The sequence below is a fragment of the Pyxicephalus adspersus genome, chromosome 1 (assembly GCF_032062135.1).
Source record: "Pyxicephalus adspersus chromosome 1, UCB_Pads_2.0, whole genome shotgun sequence".
Classification (NCBI taxonomy): Eukaryota; Metazoa; Chordata; class Amphibia; order Anura; family Pyxicephalidae; genus Pyxicephalus; species Pyxicephalus adspersus.
Genome location: NC_092858.1, coordinates 171,748,526 through 171,768,304, shown reverse-complemented (window position 1 = coordinate 171,768,304; position 19,779 = coordinate 171,748,526). Strand labels below are relative to the sequence as shown.

The following is a 19,779-nucleotide window of genomic DNA, read 5'->3' as shown; positions in this document are numbered from 1 at the left end:
TACCTGGTATTGGTAGAATGCCTATGTTAGGTCCCTCCTATCTGTGGAATGTAAATATCTGGTATTGGTGTGATACCTATTGTAAGTTCCTGGTTTCGGTGGAATTCCCATGTTAGGTACCTGGTATTGGTGGAATGCCTATAATAAGCCCCTGCCTATTGTAGATTCCTTGCATTGGCAAGGATACCTATAGTAATATATATAGTGTATAAAAATATTGAACTAGTCTGTATCATATTACATCTGACACTAAACATATATACACATAAATTAAAAAATTCAAGCAATTGGATCTTTTATTAAAATAAAGCATTTGAATGCATTTTTGTCATAGCATATATTCTACTACTGAATAAGTTATACAGCCCGCAGTCATTACAACATTAAATATAAATTTCCTTTATTCTTATTATGATTTTCAACCATAAAGTGCTTTTGTGCATTTGAAGGTCACTTAGGTGCCTATTTAAAAAAACGTAGCTGACAACATCTGCATGATTTCGGCCCAGATCTTCTGCCCAATCTTCTCTGTTAAAAGCAACAAAATGTGAACAATGTGTATTTTACACTTTGAGCAAAAGATTCCACAGTAGTAAGAATAATGTGTAGTAAGTCCACAAATAATATAAAAATGTCTGGTAAGTGCAAAATCCATTGGACAAATTTTCCCCAATAAAGAAAAAATCTAACACATACGGAAGTGGTGGAAGTGGGAACTGAATTGTAATAAATTGATTGCTGTTGATTGTCACTTCTCCATCACACCGGGGTGAGAAATCTCTTTCTACCACAATGGGACTGGGTTGAGCAGCCAATAACCAAGCACCATCACTGTCATATCATATCGAGGGGAAAGTGCCACATCCATACTGAGAAGTAATGTCACGGGTGGGGTGGTGGACCCTCTGTGTTACCAGCCTGTGTGCCCGTAATGTGTACGGGGTGCAGGGTCTAAGACACCAGCCTTTGGCTTTACCAGCAAACCCTGCAAGGGGTAATGGACTTTGGGAGGCGGTGCCCAGGTTGTGGCCCTGTACACACAGGGGCTAGTAACTGCTAACTGAATAAGCCAAAAGCGTGGCACAAGACTGAAAGAAAGTAGTCGGGTGAGCCAAAGGTCAGGGCAGGCGGCAATCAGGGGTAATTTAGACAGAGCCAGGGTCGGTATGCCAAATGGTTATAAACAGGATAGGGAAATGCAGACAGGAATCTGGAAGCAGAGCCTAGAGTAACTCCTTGTTTAGACAGCATCCTATTGCCAGTGACTTCCTTTTATAGGGGAGGTCATGTGGCAAATGAAGATTAAGTGACCAGCAGGTAACATAACCCACCACCAGAGGGAGTGCTGGAACAGAGGTAGCTCAGATGGTGTTCACATTTCTGCCAGCAGATGAAACATGTCTGTGGAATATTCTGGTCCTGTGGGGTAGATGGGCAGCTCTCAGGGAGTCACATGACTCAGACAGGAAGTAAAGGGTGCGCGGTGGATGATAAAGACGAGGGCACAGATCCCCTGGACCCCGAAGGATCTGTAACAAGTAATGTCTGTTCATTACTTCTGGCAGTGGCCTTGTATAGCTGTTGGTCAGCAATATCATCTGTTCTTTTCTCTATCCAACAAAACAAAAATATTGAGTTTTATGTGTGTTTTCTATTTTTACACGTTAACATTGCTGGCCGTCTTGATAAATGTCACCCTTACAAATATCCAGAAAGATCATTGGTGTCACCTAAACTGAATGGAGAGGCTCAAACTACTCATTGCTTAAGGAACCCCTAGTAACCTCTGGAGGAACCATTGGTCCATACTAAAAGCAATTGTTGGGTCTTCATTGGAGTTCTCCCTAAAACATGTTTGAATATACCAGTCATATTTATTTGTACTGCCCAAAGATGAAGAGGTAATGGGGATTTTTTGCTTTCTATTGTTCTCCTCTGGGTCTCATAATAAAACTACCCATTTGTTTGGCCATGCTACCATCAAGAAATGGTCCAATTGGTTAGGTTTCAAAGTCCAACAATGTTCCTTGCAATATAAATGTGATATTTCCATGAGGTCCATAGGGGAACATCACACCTCATTGGTGATGCTTTGGTTGTCTTCTTTAGAACTTTTAATCACTTTGTTTTTGTTGTCTTCCTGTGAATTATATCAGCACATAAAGTCACAAAACAAACGGAAAAGATCATGTGGTGTATTGGGTATTTTCATTATGAGGTATTTCTCTATGGAACCAACTGGGGGCGCTGTGTTCTGCTAGGTGGAGGTGTGAGCCCTTAGAAAAGCCAAGGCGCAGAGTCTAAGTATCAGCCTGGTTTTCTGTAGAACCTTTACTGGTGAGAGTGTTGGGCTGCAGACTGTTACCAGGTTTCAGTCCTTGGGCACACAAGAGGGAAGAACAGAGTGAGTTACAAAATCAGTGAGCAAAAGACTAGTCAATATTAGCCTAGGTCATGGCATGCAGCAAACAGGTCAGAAAAAGAGCCAGGGGCCTAGTACCCAAAAGCCAGAAAATAGGCACGGGTGACGGGGGGTCACCATAGACACAGGAAAGAAACAGGAGACACGGGAGACATGGGGGTCACCAAGGACACTTGGCTGATGGGAGCAGTAATGCACAATAAACCAGGAAAAGCAGGCGCTTAGGGTCATAACTGCCTACATGTTCAGGAGGGAGTCTGAACTTTATTGAGACAACATTAATTATTTTTCTTTTTCCCCATTTTTCTATTGATCCATCATGGTGGTGGACAGCCTTCCTTGCAAAATTAAGCATGGTTCCTGTTCTTCAAAGATCTTAGCACCATATAAGAAAGCAGAACCTTCTAAACTTCTATATAAAGTGTTATGTGCCTGATAAAAACTCTCCCAGGCTGGAGAGTATACGTTTTCATTAGTGAAGCTGGGTGATTCTGCAAAAATTGATTATGACCCAGCTTTACTGATGAAAGTGTATCCTCTCCAATCTTGGAGAGCTTTAATAAATCAGGCCTACTCGGTAATTTAACAATCCAGGATCAAGAACAACCCCTGGCCATCATTGTATTAACGTATTGCTCCATTGGAGGTATTTCCATTATGTGTAAACTAACACAATCCTCGTCTTCTTGTCTTCTTTCCATTTCCATCATATTCTGTTCCTGAAAGAAAAATGTTGTTATACACAATGAATAAAAGATTTTAGATAGGGACCTTTAGGGGGGTTGAACACATACTAAACATGTTTTAGTACAAATACTTCTAGAACAATTACGCTTAAAGCCCAACTCTTCACTGCTGGTAAATTTACCCAGGGCAGTGATATCCCCCATGCAGCGCAAGTTAAACGTTCATTCCACTAAGGGTTGAAGAAATTAATCAAAATGCTGACCTAATTCTTACTCCTATACATTTCCTTCTCTCCAATCATCTAATCCATGAATCTGATTTACTTTCCTGCCCAGCTATACAGAACCAGCAGTCCTACATTATACAGGAGGACAGTAAAAGCCTCCCCCAATCTGTGGAGCATCAGAAGGTGTGGGAAACAAAGTATTTCTACCTATTTATTTCTCCCCAACCACTCCATGGGCAAATTCAACAGCAACCCAGAGTGGAGCTTTATTCTTACAGGGAGAGCAATGCTCCCAATGAATAAAATAATTTATGGACTTTCATTGTAGGAAGAAGCAAAAAAGTCCTATAACTTCAGTGAACAATTGCACAATAAAAAGTCAAGCCTGTGTATGTATTAAGTATGGTTGCATATTGTACGTTGGCCAGCCACAATAAAACCACCTGGCTAATTTTGCACTGCCAATACAGCTTTGGCCCATTAAGGAAATCCACAAGACCTCTGAAGGTATATTTTGGCATTGAGCACCAAGACATCAGCAGCAACCCTTTGGGTTTTGTGAACTGGGGAGTGAGTCTCCATGAATTGGACTTATTAATATTCTATCCCATAGATTTTCACTCATTAGGATTTGGGAAATTTCGAGGCCAAGTTAAATCTTGACCGTATGTCATGTTCCCCAAACATTGCTGAGAAAGTTCTGCATTACTTTGCTAAAAGAAGCCACTGCCAATTGATTGTTGCTGTGAATGGGTGCTCATGGTTTGCAATGATTTTCAGGTAGGTGAGGCTATGTACACACATCAGAGGATTCTCGCCCATCACGAGTGGTCATATCAGGTGAGAATCTGTTGTCACAGTGGTCACCTGACGTTAAACACATATCCATCAGGGCAGAACCATGGACAGCTGATGGGGAATGACCACTATACAAGTCCAGGGAAGAAAGTACAATGGCATGCCGCTCCCTCAGTCTCCTCCTCCCCTTTCTATAGAACAACATGGACACTGTGCGTACTCATTGTTACTGGAAAAAATCAACTTTACAGGGATCCCCTAATCCCCTCGGGCACAGCCAGTGGACAATTATGCTGCTTTATAGCAAAGTTTCTCAACCAGGTTTCCTCCAGAGGTTGCTGGGGGTTCCTTGAGCAATGCTTGCCTCTTGGATCAGTCTAATTGACACCAATGATGTTTTTGGCTATCTGTAAGGGTGACATTTTGCCCAATGGCCAGCAATGTAAGAGGAATTCTTCCCCATGACCACCATGCACCATGTACTGTGAGCTGTGGATATAGTAATTATAGTAGGAGTTCCCAGAAGACCTGAAAGTTATTTCAAGAGTTCCCCCATGATAAAAGGGTCGAGCAAAAACTGATTTAGAGTAGGGAGGAGCATTTTAGGCTCCTCCTTTGATGTAGTGCTATTGGGCGCTAGGTCTTAATTCCCACCCCAGAACTCCGACACCAGCTGACAGCAGTCATGGACAAAGCAATGATGGAGGTAGCTCTGAAGATGTAGGTGTCAATGGCTTGGAGCCAAGGGGACTTTTTTGACACTAACACTTTTGCTCAGAAGAGTTAAAGTGACAAGAAGCTAGAGATAATACATAAATATCCCTATCCTTATTTTTATAAAGGGACAGTTATTTTCAATTCAGTCCAATTAGAAATTAGAAAATTACAGTCACATGGGTAAATCAAAGAATCTTTCCTTGTGTTAAAGCCTTTTGTATTGAGCTTAATGTCTCCTAATACTGATCTCCCCAAATATATTGGCATTTGCTTTAGATTCGGCTTGTATTCCATTTTTTAGTCCTATTACTGCTGAAATATAAAAAGCACTTACTGACAATCCATTCTCTTCAAAATGATCAAATAATTTTGCCGCTGGTTCTGGTATTGATGGAAAAAACCTTTTTGAGATCTGAAACCTAAAAAATAAAAGTTACACAACATTTCTAACATGCACATGATCAAAATGACGACAACAAGAAAACCTCTAACTCCCATAACTATTTATAAATGGGGACACCATTGCTAAATGATAGTTAGTTGTGGAGATGGTTAATTAGATTAAAAAAAAATTGTATGTTGTATACAAATCAAATTCAAATTTCATGCAAATTGAACTGACTTGACCCAATCACATCCTGCAGGTAGTAATTAATTGGCTCAGTTTCAAGTGAACTTTGCATGAACCGATTTGCATTACAGTTGAATGTTTGCCATCACATTGACTATCTCTAGTTAGTAGCATGCTTTATGGTAACGGGGGAGAAGCCCTGAGCGAACTCACAGACAGGGCAGACATTTCTACCTGTGGCAATGGATTGTACAGAGCTCAAGAGGCAGAAGAAATGGATTAATACAGCAATATGGCATTCACCAGGTATAGAGCAGAAGAAGCACCTTCGTTGGCGACTATACTGGTGTAGGGAGTGCAATTAAGGCAAGAGCATTCCCCTGGCTGCCTCCTGCACTATGCAGGGCTGAGCTGTTATCTCCTTAGGAGAGCCTTGTCCCAGCTATGGGGACCACCAACACTTCTCAAACAAGAACAATTGCCATCCTACACAAAGCATTGGCACAAATATATAACCCATTAGGCAAAAATACCAAGAGGGCTGCAAGAAAAAGCACATGCCGCATATTTCTCTATCAGTGAATATTAATATATATATGAATATTATCAGTGAATAAGGCAGAGTTTGGGATTCACCTGTAACATAAGAATCTGAGGAAGAACAGAAGAGCAGCTGCAACTATTCCCAGGACAATCAGGAAGATATTTTGTGCAAAATGTGTGGAGTTGGGCCCTGGGGAGAAGAAAATATGAAGAAGATAGAAAACAGTGAACCAAAGAAAAAATGTATAATTTTGCCAGGGGTGCTGTAAAGCCACCATAATTTGGATTTTGGAAACCAATTGTAATCAATCGATCAAATAATATGGTTTGGTGGTGGTACACGGATTTAACTGCCTTTGAAAGGCTCCTGAGGGTTTTAAAAACTTATTTCACTTATCCTGGACCTGTTCTTGCACCAAATGGCCTTTATAAGTCTCATTATTTAGATTTTTTCCAAAAAAAATTGACAAGGATTTGCTGGAGACTGGGGTCCTGCCGGGTCTGTATGATTATCATACAAACATAGACTATCATGCAGATTATTTTTATTACACCGGATAGGACATTAATGTTCTCACAATTATTTCCTACCGATTCTGAGCCGATCGCTCCATCCACTCCACTTGTTATTACTCGAGCAGCGTTCATCCCATTTTGCCCTCATGGATATCTGAAGTTTCTCATTCAAATGCAATCTACTTGTTATGTAGGATTTCCCCTTTATATTCTCTATAATTGCCTGAAAACAAAATACAAATAATCATATATATATATATATATATATATATATATATATGGTGCAAAGGCTTTATACTTTTCTACTAGCATGAAAAAATGTGAAAAAATTCAATTTAAAAAAAAGAATATAAAGGTAACTGTTATTGCCAATTGAACTTTAAGGTGAAAGTTGTATGAATTTTGGGTGAGAATGATATTAAATAATGATTTGTTATGTCAAATGGAGCCAATTAACAATTCTGTAAGTAACAAATTATTGCTAAATCTAAAATTCGTAAAATGAGTTACATTTATATCATAGTGGGCTGTGAGGTCAGTTTTATCTATTGGGATTTTTTTATTTTACAATACATGCAATTTACCAAGAGCATTGCGCTCATTCTTTTTAGACGGACAAGTTGGTCCATTTCTGGGTGGTTTGGCACCCTAGCCACCCATCCCCAAAGGTTACGTAGCTACACAAGTATTTATGTTGTAAAAGGACATACGGTAAGTCCATCAAGTTCAACCACCAGGAAATAAACGTCCCTGATAAAAACCCTATGGACATAGTTGATCCAGAGGAAGAAAGGTGCTGCTCCCCTTCCTCCCTCAATGGGCAGAGGCAATTGGCAGCTTCATCATGGTCACTATACCACACTTCCATGCACCAATCTACATTTGGGGGGAGCAGATAGCTTTGGGTTACACAGGGACCATCTGGAGGGGGTATGGGGACTGAATTGGCACCCCATCACTAGGTGGACCCTAAATGGCTCACCTAGAAATGTCCTGCATGTACGGTTCAGTTGGCAGACTGGTCCGATACATACCCCCAATAGTAATTAAAACCATAAAAATAGATAACATTACCTCATTTATATTAATGCCGTATATAAAGCAATGCTCGCTGACATTGCTGTGTGTTTTTGGTGTCTCCCAAGTCATTTCAAGGTCAGTTGAGTTATAACTCACATGTATCCTTGGAGGATCTAAAATCACTGGAAACACAAAGGGCTCTATTGGTACACACGATTCTCACAGGATTTACATATTTTATGTATTTAAGTTAATCAAACTAGAAATTTGAATAATGTCATTGTAGACAACCCAACCCACCCACAACACACATCGCAGCAACACAAAGGAACCCTTGAAAAACCTTTCAGGGAACCCCACCTCTGATTACTATATTTACAGCTCACAGTATATTAGTGTGGTGATTAGTGGGAAGAATTCCTCTTACAATGTTGGCCATTGGGAAGAATGTCACCATTACAGATAGCCAAAAATTGGGGTCAGTGTAGGGAACCTGAGAGGTGCAATTTGCTAATTTCTCAAGGAACTCCCAGCCACCTCTAGAGGATCCCTGGTTGAGAAACACTGGCATATAGCATACAAAACATTTTTGAGAAACACCAGAGCCCTAGTATTGGTATCCATTGATTCATTGACCCACAAACTCATCCTTCCAATGCAATAATAGAGCTGGTTTCAATGATACAAAATTAAAAAAACATTCCAACTTTAGTCGTGGTTTTGCAACTAAAATATTACAGTGCCAACTTTGCCTTTGACTTTGTAGATGCACCATCAACAAAACATAGAAAAAGACCCAATTTAAAACGATGCTTAGAACATTCATACAGTACCATTATTTTCTTCTGAATGCATGGACCTGATATATATTGACGCAACTGTCCCAAATGCAACCAAAAAATTGTTGATTGGGATTTTTTCTTGTGGAAAGGCCATTTTATTTCTAATCTTCACAACAAATTGTATATTCTAAATCTAAGCTCCAAAAGATGCTGGTACCCCAAGACCCATTGTTGTGCATCATTATCTATTGGTGCTCCCCTCCAAAAATTCCAAAATCTACGATTGCACTCATACATGTTTATTATTTTGTAGATCATTTGTAGGCTTCATATTAGCTCTAATGGAATAGTCGAGAAATCCCCTGTGCATGCTTAGCATTGTGTAAAAGAAGATAATAGACAAATATATTTTATTGAAAAATGAAAATGTATAGAAAATTTGTCTGCTCACAAATTTTCTATACATTTTCAATGTTGGCCTTATGAAAAACAAATATACCCCATACTAAATTAGCAAATTTTACCAAATTTTACAAGATACAACCTCAGACTTCTTAAGGCAGATTCACCGATCACTAGTTCCTATTTATCACCTCTAAATTATACATAATGTGAACAATTCTATTAGTAAACTTACCGAGATCATTGGGTTTAAAGCAGCCCCTTATAGATCGAACTAATGTTTTATTATTATGTCCCACCAAATCCACACAAACCGTTCTTTCAAAACTAACGTTTGGAGATCTTAGAATGCATCCAACCTGTCTCCCTAAATAATCCGTCTGATAGTCTTGGCATGTTATTTTCATTTTCTTCTTACTGATGGCAAAATAAAACACAACTGTTAAATATATATTTATGAAGATTCATAGCTTTTACTCTTCATCTTCCTAAATCAAAAAGTTAAAGATAAGATACAAATGCTATTTTATTTTCTCAATGCTCCCTACAATAATTTATTTCTTCCACAGAAAGACACCAATCTTCTTTCTACCAGCTCAACGTTCTGTAGGAGAAAAAAACAAAGCTTATGTTCATTGCTTACCTTAATTTTGCACTGACACTCCCTACCCTATTTTTTTCCTCTACCAGCAGATGTCGCCAGTGTCAATATTTGCCCCTCTGTTCAATCTCATGGTGACACACGACGACATACAAAAGTCACTCTGCCTTCTAGAGCCTCCCGCTGCAGAGTGTGTTGCTTCTATAGTTTCTTTCGGCAATATGTCACCTGTTGGTCCCAGTGGGGCGCACAACATTGAAGGAGATCTGTGCATTTCTGACTGTTGCTGCACCTTACAACCCCCACCCTTCCTGTCAATCACTTCCCAGTATTTATTCCAGCTCAGACCAGAGGCTCATTGCCCTTGATAATGGTCAGTTTCTGACCTGCTAGGGGGGGCATTGCTCTTAGATACCTGTTACTGAACCTTGCTATGTTTGGCCTTCTGCCTCTTTGCCACCATGACCAACTTCTGCTTGTGTTCTGATCTACAGAGTTCTTGACCCTTCGGATACCTCGCCTGGCTAGTCGTTGTAAAATCCTGGCTCTGTTTTCAGAACTGCTGACACCTTATGAATTGGACTCATGCCACCTTTGCTAATACTGTGGACCTGCCTGCCAAGTGGGCATACTAGTCATTTGCCATTCCTGTACTCCAGAGGCGATTCCTTGCATATCCATGTCCTGGGACAACCAAGTACTGGGATGGCACAAATAACCTCTGAGTGGGGGCTTGGATACTGGTGAAGAGAGCAGTGCTTGGGGAATCACATCTGGTTAAGCATTGGCATCTGACCCAAGGCCTTACAGCCAGTCTTTAGAGCTGAATGAAACCCAGCAGCATTCACTAAGTCAAATTTGTCATGGGCACACCCTTGCCGGTTATGGGCACACCTCTGCCTATCATTGGCACGCCTATGATAGGCCTATGAAAGGCTTCACAGTACTACCAAACTTTAAAGGACTACCAACCCCCAGGAAAAGGAGGAAGGATCATGATGTTACAAGAGATTTAGGTTTTCATAACTGTCCAGGTTACAGGTCTGTAAACTCTCACAGACTATTAGTAAATCATGGAGAGTGAATTTAGTGACTTTATACCACCCTATTCTGAATCAAAAAATTGCCACAATGGAGGGCATGAATCCAAAGATAGGGCTGGAGTACAGATTTTTGTTCTGCTATTTCTCTCCTATAATCTTTTTTCTTTTTTACATTTTGGACAGCTGGGGAAGAATGCCTTGAGTGTTTTGATTTGTCATTTGTGCACCTTCTGGGAATATTTACCCCCTTGTTTGGACAATAAATTAAGAAAAATCTCTCCTGTGAAAATACCCCAAAAAAGTTCTTACTGGAATGGCAGCATAAAAAGAAGCTTACTGCATGAATAATTGCGAGCAATGATTTTACCTGAGAATCAAGGAGAACCGGGTATCTCCTGGGACTTCTGTGCCGAAGTTCCATGAAAATTTCATACTGGAGATGTCATAAATCACACAGGAGAAGTATTCTGCAGCAAAAAAAAAAAAAAAAAAACATTCTTCTTATTATCATCAATTTTGTGTTTTCCTGAACCTGTGCCAAAATCCTTTCTTTGCAGAAAAGGAATTTTAAGAAATAACAAAACAGGAACAAAGTAGTTGAGCCTATAATTTAGTTTTTTTATATCATGTGATAAAGTAAAAGGATGAATATATCCAGAATTAAAAGCAGTTGAAATATTGTGCATGCAAACTTTGACATTTCATAAAAAGTCAAGACTGACCCCGCCCCATCCAGCCCTGCCCAGCCCCAAAACTTTCCATATTGTTTTTTTTAAGTAATGTGCAACTTTACATAGGGAAGTAATTCCTTTTTTATTTCCATAATGCATTAATTAATTCCTATCTGCAAAATGTGTAATTACATTTTCAGCATGATTTCCACTATCAACTTCCACTGTCGTCTTCTTAAAGCGATCAGTTAACTCTTTGCATGGCTGGTGACTTTCAATCCCAGCTGTCATTGACACATTCAGTTCCCCCTGGGTAAAGGTAGACGCTTCATTGACCAATCATCAAGGGTAGGGTTGGTTTTAGGGTGTAAAATCTGGGAAATTGTTCATGGTCCTCATTTTTTCTAGTGTCCCAAATGACACAATGGATCTGATTTAGTAATAGGATGATACACTTTCATCAGTAAAGCTGGGTCATCCAGCAAACCTGGAATGGATCTGATACAGGATTCAAAATATTTGCTAACAAATTTGCTAGCAAATAACTTTTAAGAAATCCATTCCAGGGTTGCTGGATCACCCAGATTCACTGATGAAAATGTATGCTCTCTCCGCTTTAATAAAAAGACCCAATGGCAGGGGATGGTGAGAGCTGGAATTCTGTGCATTTTCAATCTCCATTTCAATCTCTATCTCCACTTTCTTGTCCAAAACCATGATCATCCCTGATCAAGGCTTTCCATACACAGGAGCAGAGCACTGGGGTTATTATATTGTTATATTATTATCCTTAGTAAAGTATTTTCATGTATATTGGATGCCTTAACAATACTGGGAATCAGGCAATTATTCAGCACTCCCTGCATAACTGATATGATCTACAGCTGACTCCCGAAATCTGCAAAATCATAATTCTGGCCAAATGTCATCAGTTGGGATTTTCTGTGCCAAATCCAAATTCTAGTGTCTGGCATGTCCCATTCCCCACATCATTTTGGAAGAAAGCGGTTTTTGCATTATTTATCTTTGCTGTTGGCTCAGCACCCTTAGCTTGTCCACCAGGTACAACCATGTTATTCTCCTTTTTTGAAGTAGGTGGGTTTGACCCTATGGGAGCCTCACTCACTGTCTCACACAATTTTGCATCATTGGCTGTTCTGTATACAATTCCCATTGGGAAATTCCAAATTTTATACTTTTGAGAAGTTTTAAATGTTTGCTTTTCTCTAGTGTGGTCAACTTTTAGCTAACTCAAACCAACTGGTTGACATTACAAAAAAATACAATAGACATGGACTTTAGGGGACATTTGTTCTAAAAGATACTGGTGAGCTCTATGTACATGGGCTTATTGCTTGACTTTCTTTGGATCTACTCATTCCTGAGTCATGGACCTGCAGCCATTAAAGTCCTGATCTGCATATTGGTCTAATTAGTGGCCTAATTAAGCCTCTGAATAGCATTCAGATCAGACAAGTAGTATTTGAAATTAGGTGCAATGGGCACCTCTGTATGCTTCCAGTATAGGCTTCCTTCAGTGTTGTCATACTCACTGGACCTGATTTATCCAGGTTTGTTGGATCACCCAGGTTATCCCATGATAGTCTATCTTCTCCAGTCTTTGAGAGCATTTATAAAACAAATCCATTGGTATTACTTGCCAAAAATATGTGGTTCACTCCACCGACTCCACTTTCTGTTTTTTGAGCAGCCATTGCTCAGGTCCCATTTTGCCCTCATGGATACATTGACATTCTCATTTAGAGGCAATTTGTTTGTCCTGTAAGAGTTTCCTTTTATTCCACCTGTAATGTTCTGAAATAGAATGAGCTCAGTATAAAGCATGGCCACATTTTTTATGTACAGACTTCATTTTGTCAAAAGGAAATCATTATGGAAGCTCTTTTACAGATTTCCTGTCCCAGTGGTACCAGGACTAGGGCAGGAAGATACAGCAGGAAATAAAATATTGTCAACTTTTCCTGTTAATATTAAAACATGTCTTAACGATGTCTTCCCTGGAGAGATTCTCCACCAGTGCTACTTCTAAAGGGAAAAATCACCAACAGGGACAAAGCCTGGCGTTTTATCCATCCCTAAAACTTACTATTTTTTATTCTATGCAAAAAAAAATGGGCCATAATATTTAAAAGTTAACTTGAAATAAATAAATGTACTTAAAAATTATCATATGGACATTGGAAAATATTTGGATACTTTGGTTTATTAGGAGATGTCATTCTCAGTCCATCCACTGGGCGGTGCTGTGTCTGATTGGATTGGACTGGACACATCACCACCTAGTGGTTAAGTTTAGAAAGACGCCCACGATGAAACCATCAGTGTTTTTCAAGAAATTATTCTGTTAACTTAAAATAAGTAAAAAAATAAATATTACCCCATTGATATTGATACTGTATATGAAGCAATGTGTGCCTGATCTGTCGTGTGTTTTTGGCTTCTCCCAGGTGATTTCAAGGTCTGTTGAACTGTAATTCAGATCTATGTTTCTTGGGGGCTCTAAAATTTCTGGAAACAGAAAGATTTTACTCATCAATCCAGAAACAGTGCAGCAATACAAAAAATAGGAAACAGATTTATTTATTTGCTCACATTCATTTATTTTTTGTTACATATTCTTTACTTTCCCAAACCATGTCAACCTAATGGTACTTTCATAATTTGCATCTTTAGGTTTATGCCTACTTCTTATCCATTTATACAGATATTAAAGTGGACCTAATACCACATTCTATACATTACATGTGACACATTCTATATATTACAGTGGTGGATAACCTTTTTGATATTTTATGTTATAAATACTTTTTTTTTAATTTGAAGGGGTAAACTCTCCACTTTCCATCTTCAGATCTATAGCAGTAAAGACTAAATGGGAAACCGTCAGCCTCCTTGGATTTGTGATGTACTTATCCCAAGGTTTCCCATTCAGTCTTGCTGTGTGCTGCTCCTTCTGTGCATTCTTGATGAAGGAAAGTACGTCAGCAGATCTCACGCTTGTGCAGTGCGAGATTGGGTGATGTAGGAAGAAGAACCCAGAAGAAGATGGGGGCACCCTCTGTCCTGAAGAAGGAGGACAGGACAGCGCGGTACCAACATCTTCTTTGTGTTCTTCCAGGTTCTTCTTCTTGCATAAACCAATTTTAGCATTACGCAGGCACAAGACTGGGCGACGTACTTTCCCGGATCAGGCATGCACAGAAGGAGCAGCCCACAGCAAGACTGAATGGGAAACCAACAGCCTCCTGGGATACATATAGTACATAGCTCCACTTTAAGCAAGTTAAACAGCATCAATACCAATATGCAATTATCATCTTCCAAAGTCAACAGCTATTCCCCCCGATGGACGAATGTAAACGCAATGAGCAGCGAAATATGGAAGAATGACAACTCTAGAAACCAACCAAGGTCTGTGTTCTGGGCAACTTGGAAAACTCTGAAGGAAGGACTTTTTTTCTTTTCATTACTTACCATCTGGGTCACTCTTCTTGGCCATCATAAAAGGTCTTAGATTTACATCCAACCTTGAGGGCGACCCACTGATGGTCCTTATGTGTCAACAAAAGTATTTCCAATATTAAAATAAGGACATGAGTTGACCATGCCTTCTGTCCTTTGTCTTGTTCTCTTCCATCCATGACCCTTCCCTCAGTACATTCCTGGCCTTTACACCAGGCATGGTAACACCACACTTATATCTACAGAACCAATCTTCTTCCTATTGTATCTACACCTACTGCTTTACCTATATACCTATATATTCAGCACACACTTCTCATTCACATGTTTTCTCCTGTTATCACTCCACCCACAGATCGTCTGTTCAGAAACCTTGAGCATCCCTTGCATCCCTTTAGCTGTGAAGTTTCCACCGTCCTGGGCATCCCCTGAGGTTGTGCACAGCTGGATGGGATTCTGGGGAATGTGCTGCAGACAATGAGGGGATTGTTTCCGGAGTTCAATCCCATCCTGCCGTTGGTTGCCAGGCCTTTTTTACCTCCCCACTTCCATGCTTAGGTTGCTGCATCTTCTGTGTATTTTCTGCCACTTTGCCAGTTTGTTCTCCATTTTGTTGTTCTGGCTCTGACCTTGCCTTGTCTGCTATCCGCCCTAACTTGGTTAACAATCTCTCCTTGGCTCTCTGTGTTCCTGCTTGATAGCCATTCTTACTCTGAAGCCATCTGATCCCTGGTGGGTAGAGCCTGGGGTGACCTCCTTGCAGTACAGTAGTCTGGTGGCCCCTAGGGTCACCGGCCCATCATTCCGGCTTAGATTCCCGGCTTACCTGCCAGGGGACGCCACCCGTAACATCTCCACGTTTTGCATTCCCTCACTTATATTCAGAGCTTCTCTCAAGACAGGTAAATAAATAATTCCATAAAACTACCATCATCGTGTTTGTGTTTTGTCACGTATTATGCCTTATATATTGTTCTGAGAATTAAAAAAACTCTTGACTCCTTAATCCTAAACCAAAGCTTTACACGAGCTGTGAGCTTGAATTCAGATGAACATAAAACTTCAGTGGTAGACTTTGAAAGTTGTTTTATAACCATCCAAAATTTATCTTCCTTATTCGTAAAAGCTTTCTTGAAGTAGCCTCTCCAGCCCAATATCTTTTGGAAGGAGTAAACAAAAAGATATGACTGTAAAGATTTAGAACGGTGATTGCAAATCTTTCCTTCGCTGAAAAAGAAATCTATGAAAAGTAACAGCAGCATTAAATCCAAACTGAAGGCGAAAATGTTTTGATGTTTTTATAAAGATTGGAGAAGGGTTAGAATGTTGTCGGGTTTTAAGTGCTTTGTTCTCATAAAGGAGATTTATTATTTGTTTCTCTTCTGTCCGCTGCTCAGAAAGTCTCTTTCAGATTTTAATAAATATCCCTCACATCTTGAGATTGGCTTTATTCTTATTCATTTTTTATTCTTTTGGTTGGGTCAATTAAAAATGTATTTTTTTATTATTTTTCTTACTTGTTCCTTTGTATATATTGATTATGTAGACCCAGATCTCAAATAAAATAAAATTAAAATACAACAAATAAATAAAATAAAAATTTAATTAAAGTAAAATAATAAATAATTTAAATAAAAAATAAATACATTAAAAAATAATAAATACATAAATAAATAAAAAAAAATATAAACAAATAAATACACTCAATAAATAAAATATATATAAATAAATGCAAAATAATAAATACATAAAAAAACAATAAAAAAATTAAAGTAAAATAAATAAATAAATAAATAAATCAAAGTAAAATAATAAATAAATTAATTTATTACTAATCCTTTGGATTCATTTTCTGCATTTGTTGTAGAACACAGCTGGTGTTTAATATTGTTGCCCCGATTTTTAGCTGTTTTATATTTTTGTGTGTGGTTTTGTTTATGTTATCTACATACATTTTTTTTTTTGTTTGCTTCCATCATTTAGTTCTGTTAAAAAAAGTTTGCTCTGAGCTAAAATAAAAGGAACATGAGCACCCTTCCGCATTAGTATGTGCAGTACCTGATTCAAGGGAATGTACTATATATACTATACTATACCATATCTTTATACACTTGGATTATTAGTAATTTTTCAGGAGAGCCGACGCATTTCAGGAATTTATATCTCCTTCATCAGGGCAGATAACAAACTTGGACCTTCTATACATTTTCCAATGATATAAAGATTGCCATGATTTGATTGATTCAATGATTTGATTTGATTGATTTGCACTTTCAGACGAAGTGGAGCCTTCATATTTCTTTGTCCTATACACAGGACTGTGAATATTCTTAAAAGAGCACCTAAGTACTTTCAGTTCTGTCTGATCAATCAAAAAAGAAGAGTATTTCTTTTATTTCAATGCCTGGTCTGGTCTTAAAAAAAATAAAAACAAACTATCAGGCTGTATGTATAAATTATTCCCCTGTGAATGTGTCTGAAATGTACTGACATATGGTTGAATCTCTCTGCACCTCTCATTTCAGTTCCTATAAAAAACCAATGATTCATTATGCCACCTAGTGGCCAATCTCAAAAGTGCACAGCTATAACAATAGGAAATGATAGCTGTGTAAATTGTTATTATTATTATTTTTATTAACAATAATAAAAATAAACAGGATTTATATAGTGTCAGCATATTAAGCAGTGCTGTACATTAAATAGGGGTTGCAAATGACGGACAGATACAGACAGGAAGACAGGAGGAGTTTACAACCTAGGAGGTGGAGGAAGTAACACACAATAGGAGGGGAGATACTAAATGAAAATTACGAATGAATCTAGAGCGAATTGACAAGGGAATCATTTATAGATAGAGCCCATTGTGTTTTAGCTCTTAAGATATCCCACTCTGCAGCCAGCTTGCCAAAATCAATGAACAAAATTTAAAGCAAGTAAAATGAATAGAATTTGGCTTCATGCAATACAGTAGATAATACAAATACTTTCCTACTATCTAACTTTGAGATATTCTATATATAAATATATAAAAAATAAGTTACCATAATCATTTAGTATGAAAAGGGCATCTAGGAACTGCACTGAGGTCTCATTACTCCATCCCACCACCAGCGCATAGACAGTTGTGTTAAAATCAATGTTCGGTGATTTTAAATGACATCCAACTTGTCTTCCAAAAGAATCTGTCCTGTAGTCCTGACATGGTACATCCACAGAGAACTGCCTGCAGAAAGAAAGAAAATGCCCAAATCAGAAGCCAATTTATTCAGTGGGTCAGCAGCTACACCAAGGCCAGCAATGCCTCATTAGATTGTTTTGTTTTACAGAAAGATATCACATGTATGCTTTGTATAAGATGGTTTTACCTAAGAACTAATTGGTATTGAGTATCTTCTGGGGCTTCTCTGCCGGCCATCCATGAACAATCCACATAGGAAACAAGAAAAATTTCACAGGAAAAGTGCTCAGCGGCTGTATCCGGTTTCCCTACAAAATATAGCTTAACATTAAAAGTATATGCTCCTATACCTGTACAGATATGGGCCTGAATTTACCCTGGCCCACAGGAGAAGCAGAAAAAAAATCTCTGTTGAGTACCAGTAATATTCTCCCAAAATTACTGTATACTCGAGTAAAAACCAATTTTGTTTTACCTGAAAATGCTGTTTGAAAACAGATTTTGGTTTATACTTGAGTATCACCAGCAGATGGTGCCGTGTCCTCATCTAAAGTGCATAACAAACTCCTGCTGTCTTTCATTGGAGCAGTGTTTCTCAACGATTTTATCATGGGGGAACGCCTTGAAATAGCATTCAGGTCTTTAGGGGACCCCTTCTACTTACTTTATTCACAATGAACAGTACATGTGTGGTGTTCAGTGGGAAGAATTCCTCTAATTTTGCCGACCATTGGGAACAATGTCACCCTTACAGATAGCCAAAAAGATCGGTGGTGTCAGTTAAACAAAGCTCACAAATTGCCCATTGTTCAAGGAACTCTTAGCAACCTCTGGAGAAAGCCTGGTTGAGAAACAATAGAGTTTGTTACACCTTTACATGAAGACATAGCTCCATCTACTGGTTACCAACAATAATGCACAAAAGATAATTTGAGAAAGTGACCTGTCATTACCAACTCAAAAGTACAAAATACTTGTAACCTGTACAAAAGAAGGGGAGGGGGGTCGGGTAAACAGACTGAGCCCATGTGATTTAAATTTTTCCTCTTTTAAATAAAAGTTTTTAAAAATACACCATAGATGTATTTATTCACATTATTTTATACTGGTTTGAATGTTTGCAGTAAGGAGCCTTATTTTGTGTCTTAGGTTTATATTCGAGTCAATGCAATTTTCCTGTATTTTCAGGTAAAAGTATGTAGACCACTTTACATTCATATCAGTTTATATTCAAGTTCAGTAATTTAGCTCTACTCTGGTGGGCCCCTGGCTACTACTGCCACTGTGCCAAGAAATCTAGGTGTTATGGGCCCTAAGTCCCCACTCTGATCCTGGCTATCCCTACCACCTGTCATATAAATTATGTTGTTTACAGGATCAATAGCTCAAACAAAGATAACACAAACAAGTAAATCAGAGCAGTAAACTCAACCCTCATCAGACAGCTCCATCTAGAGTTTCACTGAGGAACAACCTGTCTGAAAGTAAACTATTACATAGACACAGGGTAGGGGACTTTATCTCAACACAACTTACCTTCAGGTGTTACTATAAAACTTTCCATATACCAAATCTCTCTGATCTGAGATACTTTATATGATAAAATGCGTAACTTCAATCCTTTGTGAATTGTAAATTCCATGTGTCTGGGTACATAATATTCATAGTAGCATTTGGAAATCTGTAAAACCAAAAACATTTCCTGAAGAAGGAACTCAAAATCAAGCTGATGGAAATTTAGTAGACCGACCGGGGCTATTATTGGATATCATGCCAAGAGTTAAGCTTTAAATAATCTTCTGCCTTCCTTTAATATCCCGTACACAGCACACCCTGCTTAATGTTTGCCAGACATGAGATGACCAGAAAAGGGAACACTTTTGTATTTTGTAAATGTTGGGGCTTGGTGCTGCCCCCTTTACCCCCACCCACAATACTGCCCCTAGACAATAGTCCATAGCTTAAGATGACAATTTAACATCAATCTGTTGACCTCAAAACTCCCCTCAGTCGGATACATTCCTTACATACATGTACAATATTTAGAATTATTTATATTTCATTATAAATATATTATTATACTTTTTTTTTGATTATTTTATTATTGTATTATTTT

At 38.6% G+C, this 19,779-nt stretch overlaps 1 protein-coding gene across 1 annotated transcript in view; it reads right to left on the bottom strand.

Annotated features, from left to right (window-relative positions):
• Positions 1-270: 270 nt before the first annotated feature.
• Positions 271-19,779, bottom strand: part of LOC140321640 (interleukin-13 receptor subunit alpha-1-like) — a 25,711-nt gene continuing 6,202 nt past the window's right edge. The window contains exons 3-14 of the mRNA XM_072398405.1: positions 19,200-19,344; positions 17,851-17,971; positions 17,527-17,708; positions 13,398-13,528; positions 12,661-12,814; positions 10,696-10,795; positions 8,920-9,101; positions 7,555-7,682; positions 6,556-6,703; positions 6,058-6,154; positions 5,185-5,269; positions 271-3,141 (exon numbers count right to left, since the gene is read on the bottom strand). Coding sequence (XP_072254506.1) covers positions 3,019-3,141; positions 5,185-5,269; positions 6,058-6,154; positions 6,556-6,703; positions 7,555-7,682; positions 8,920-9,101; positions 10,696-10,795; positions 12,661-12,814; positions 13,398-13,528; positions 17,527-17,708; positions 17,851-17,971; positions 19,200-19,305 — 1,557 coding nt within the window. The 5' untranslated portion in view covers positions 19,306-19,344 and the 3' untranslated portion in view covers positions 271-3,018. The remainder of the gene's footprint in view (positions 3,142-5,184; positions 5,270-6,057; positions 6,155-6,555; positions 6,704-7,554; positions 7,683-8,919; positions 9,102-10,695; positions 10,796-12,660; positions 12,815-13,397; positions 13,529-17,526; positions 17,709-17,850; positions 17,972-19,199; positions 19,345-19,779) is intronic.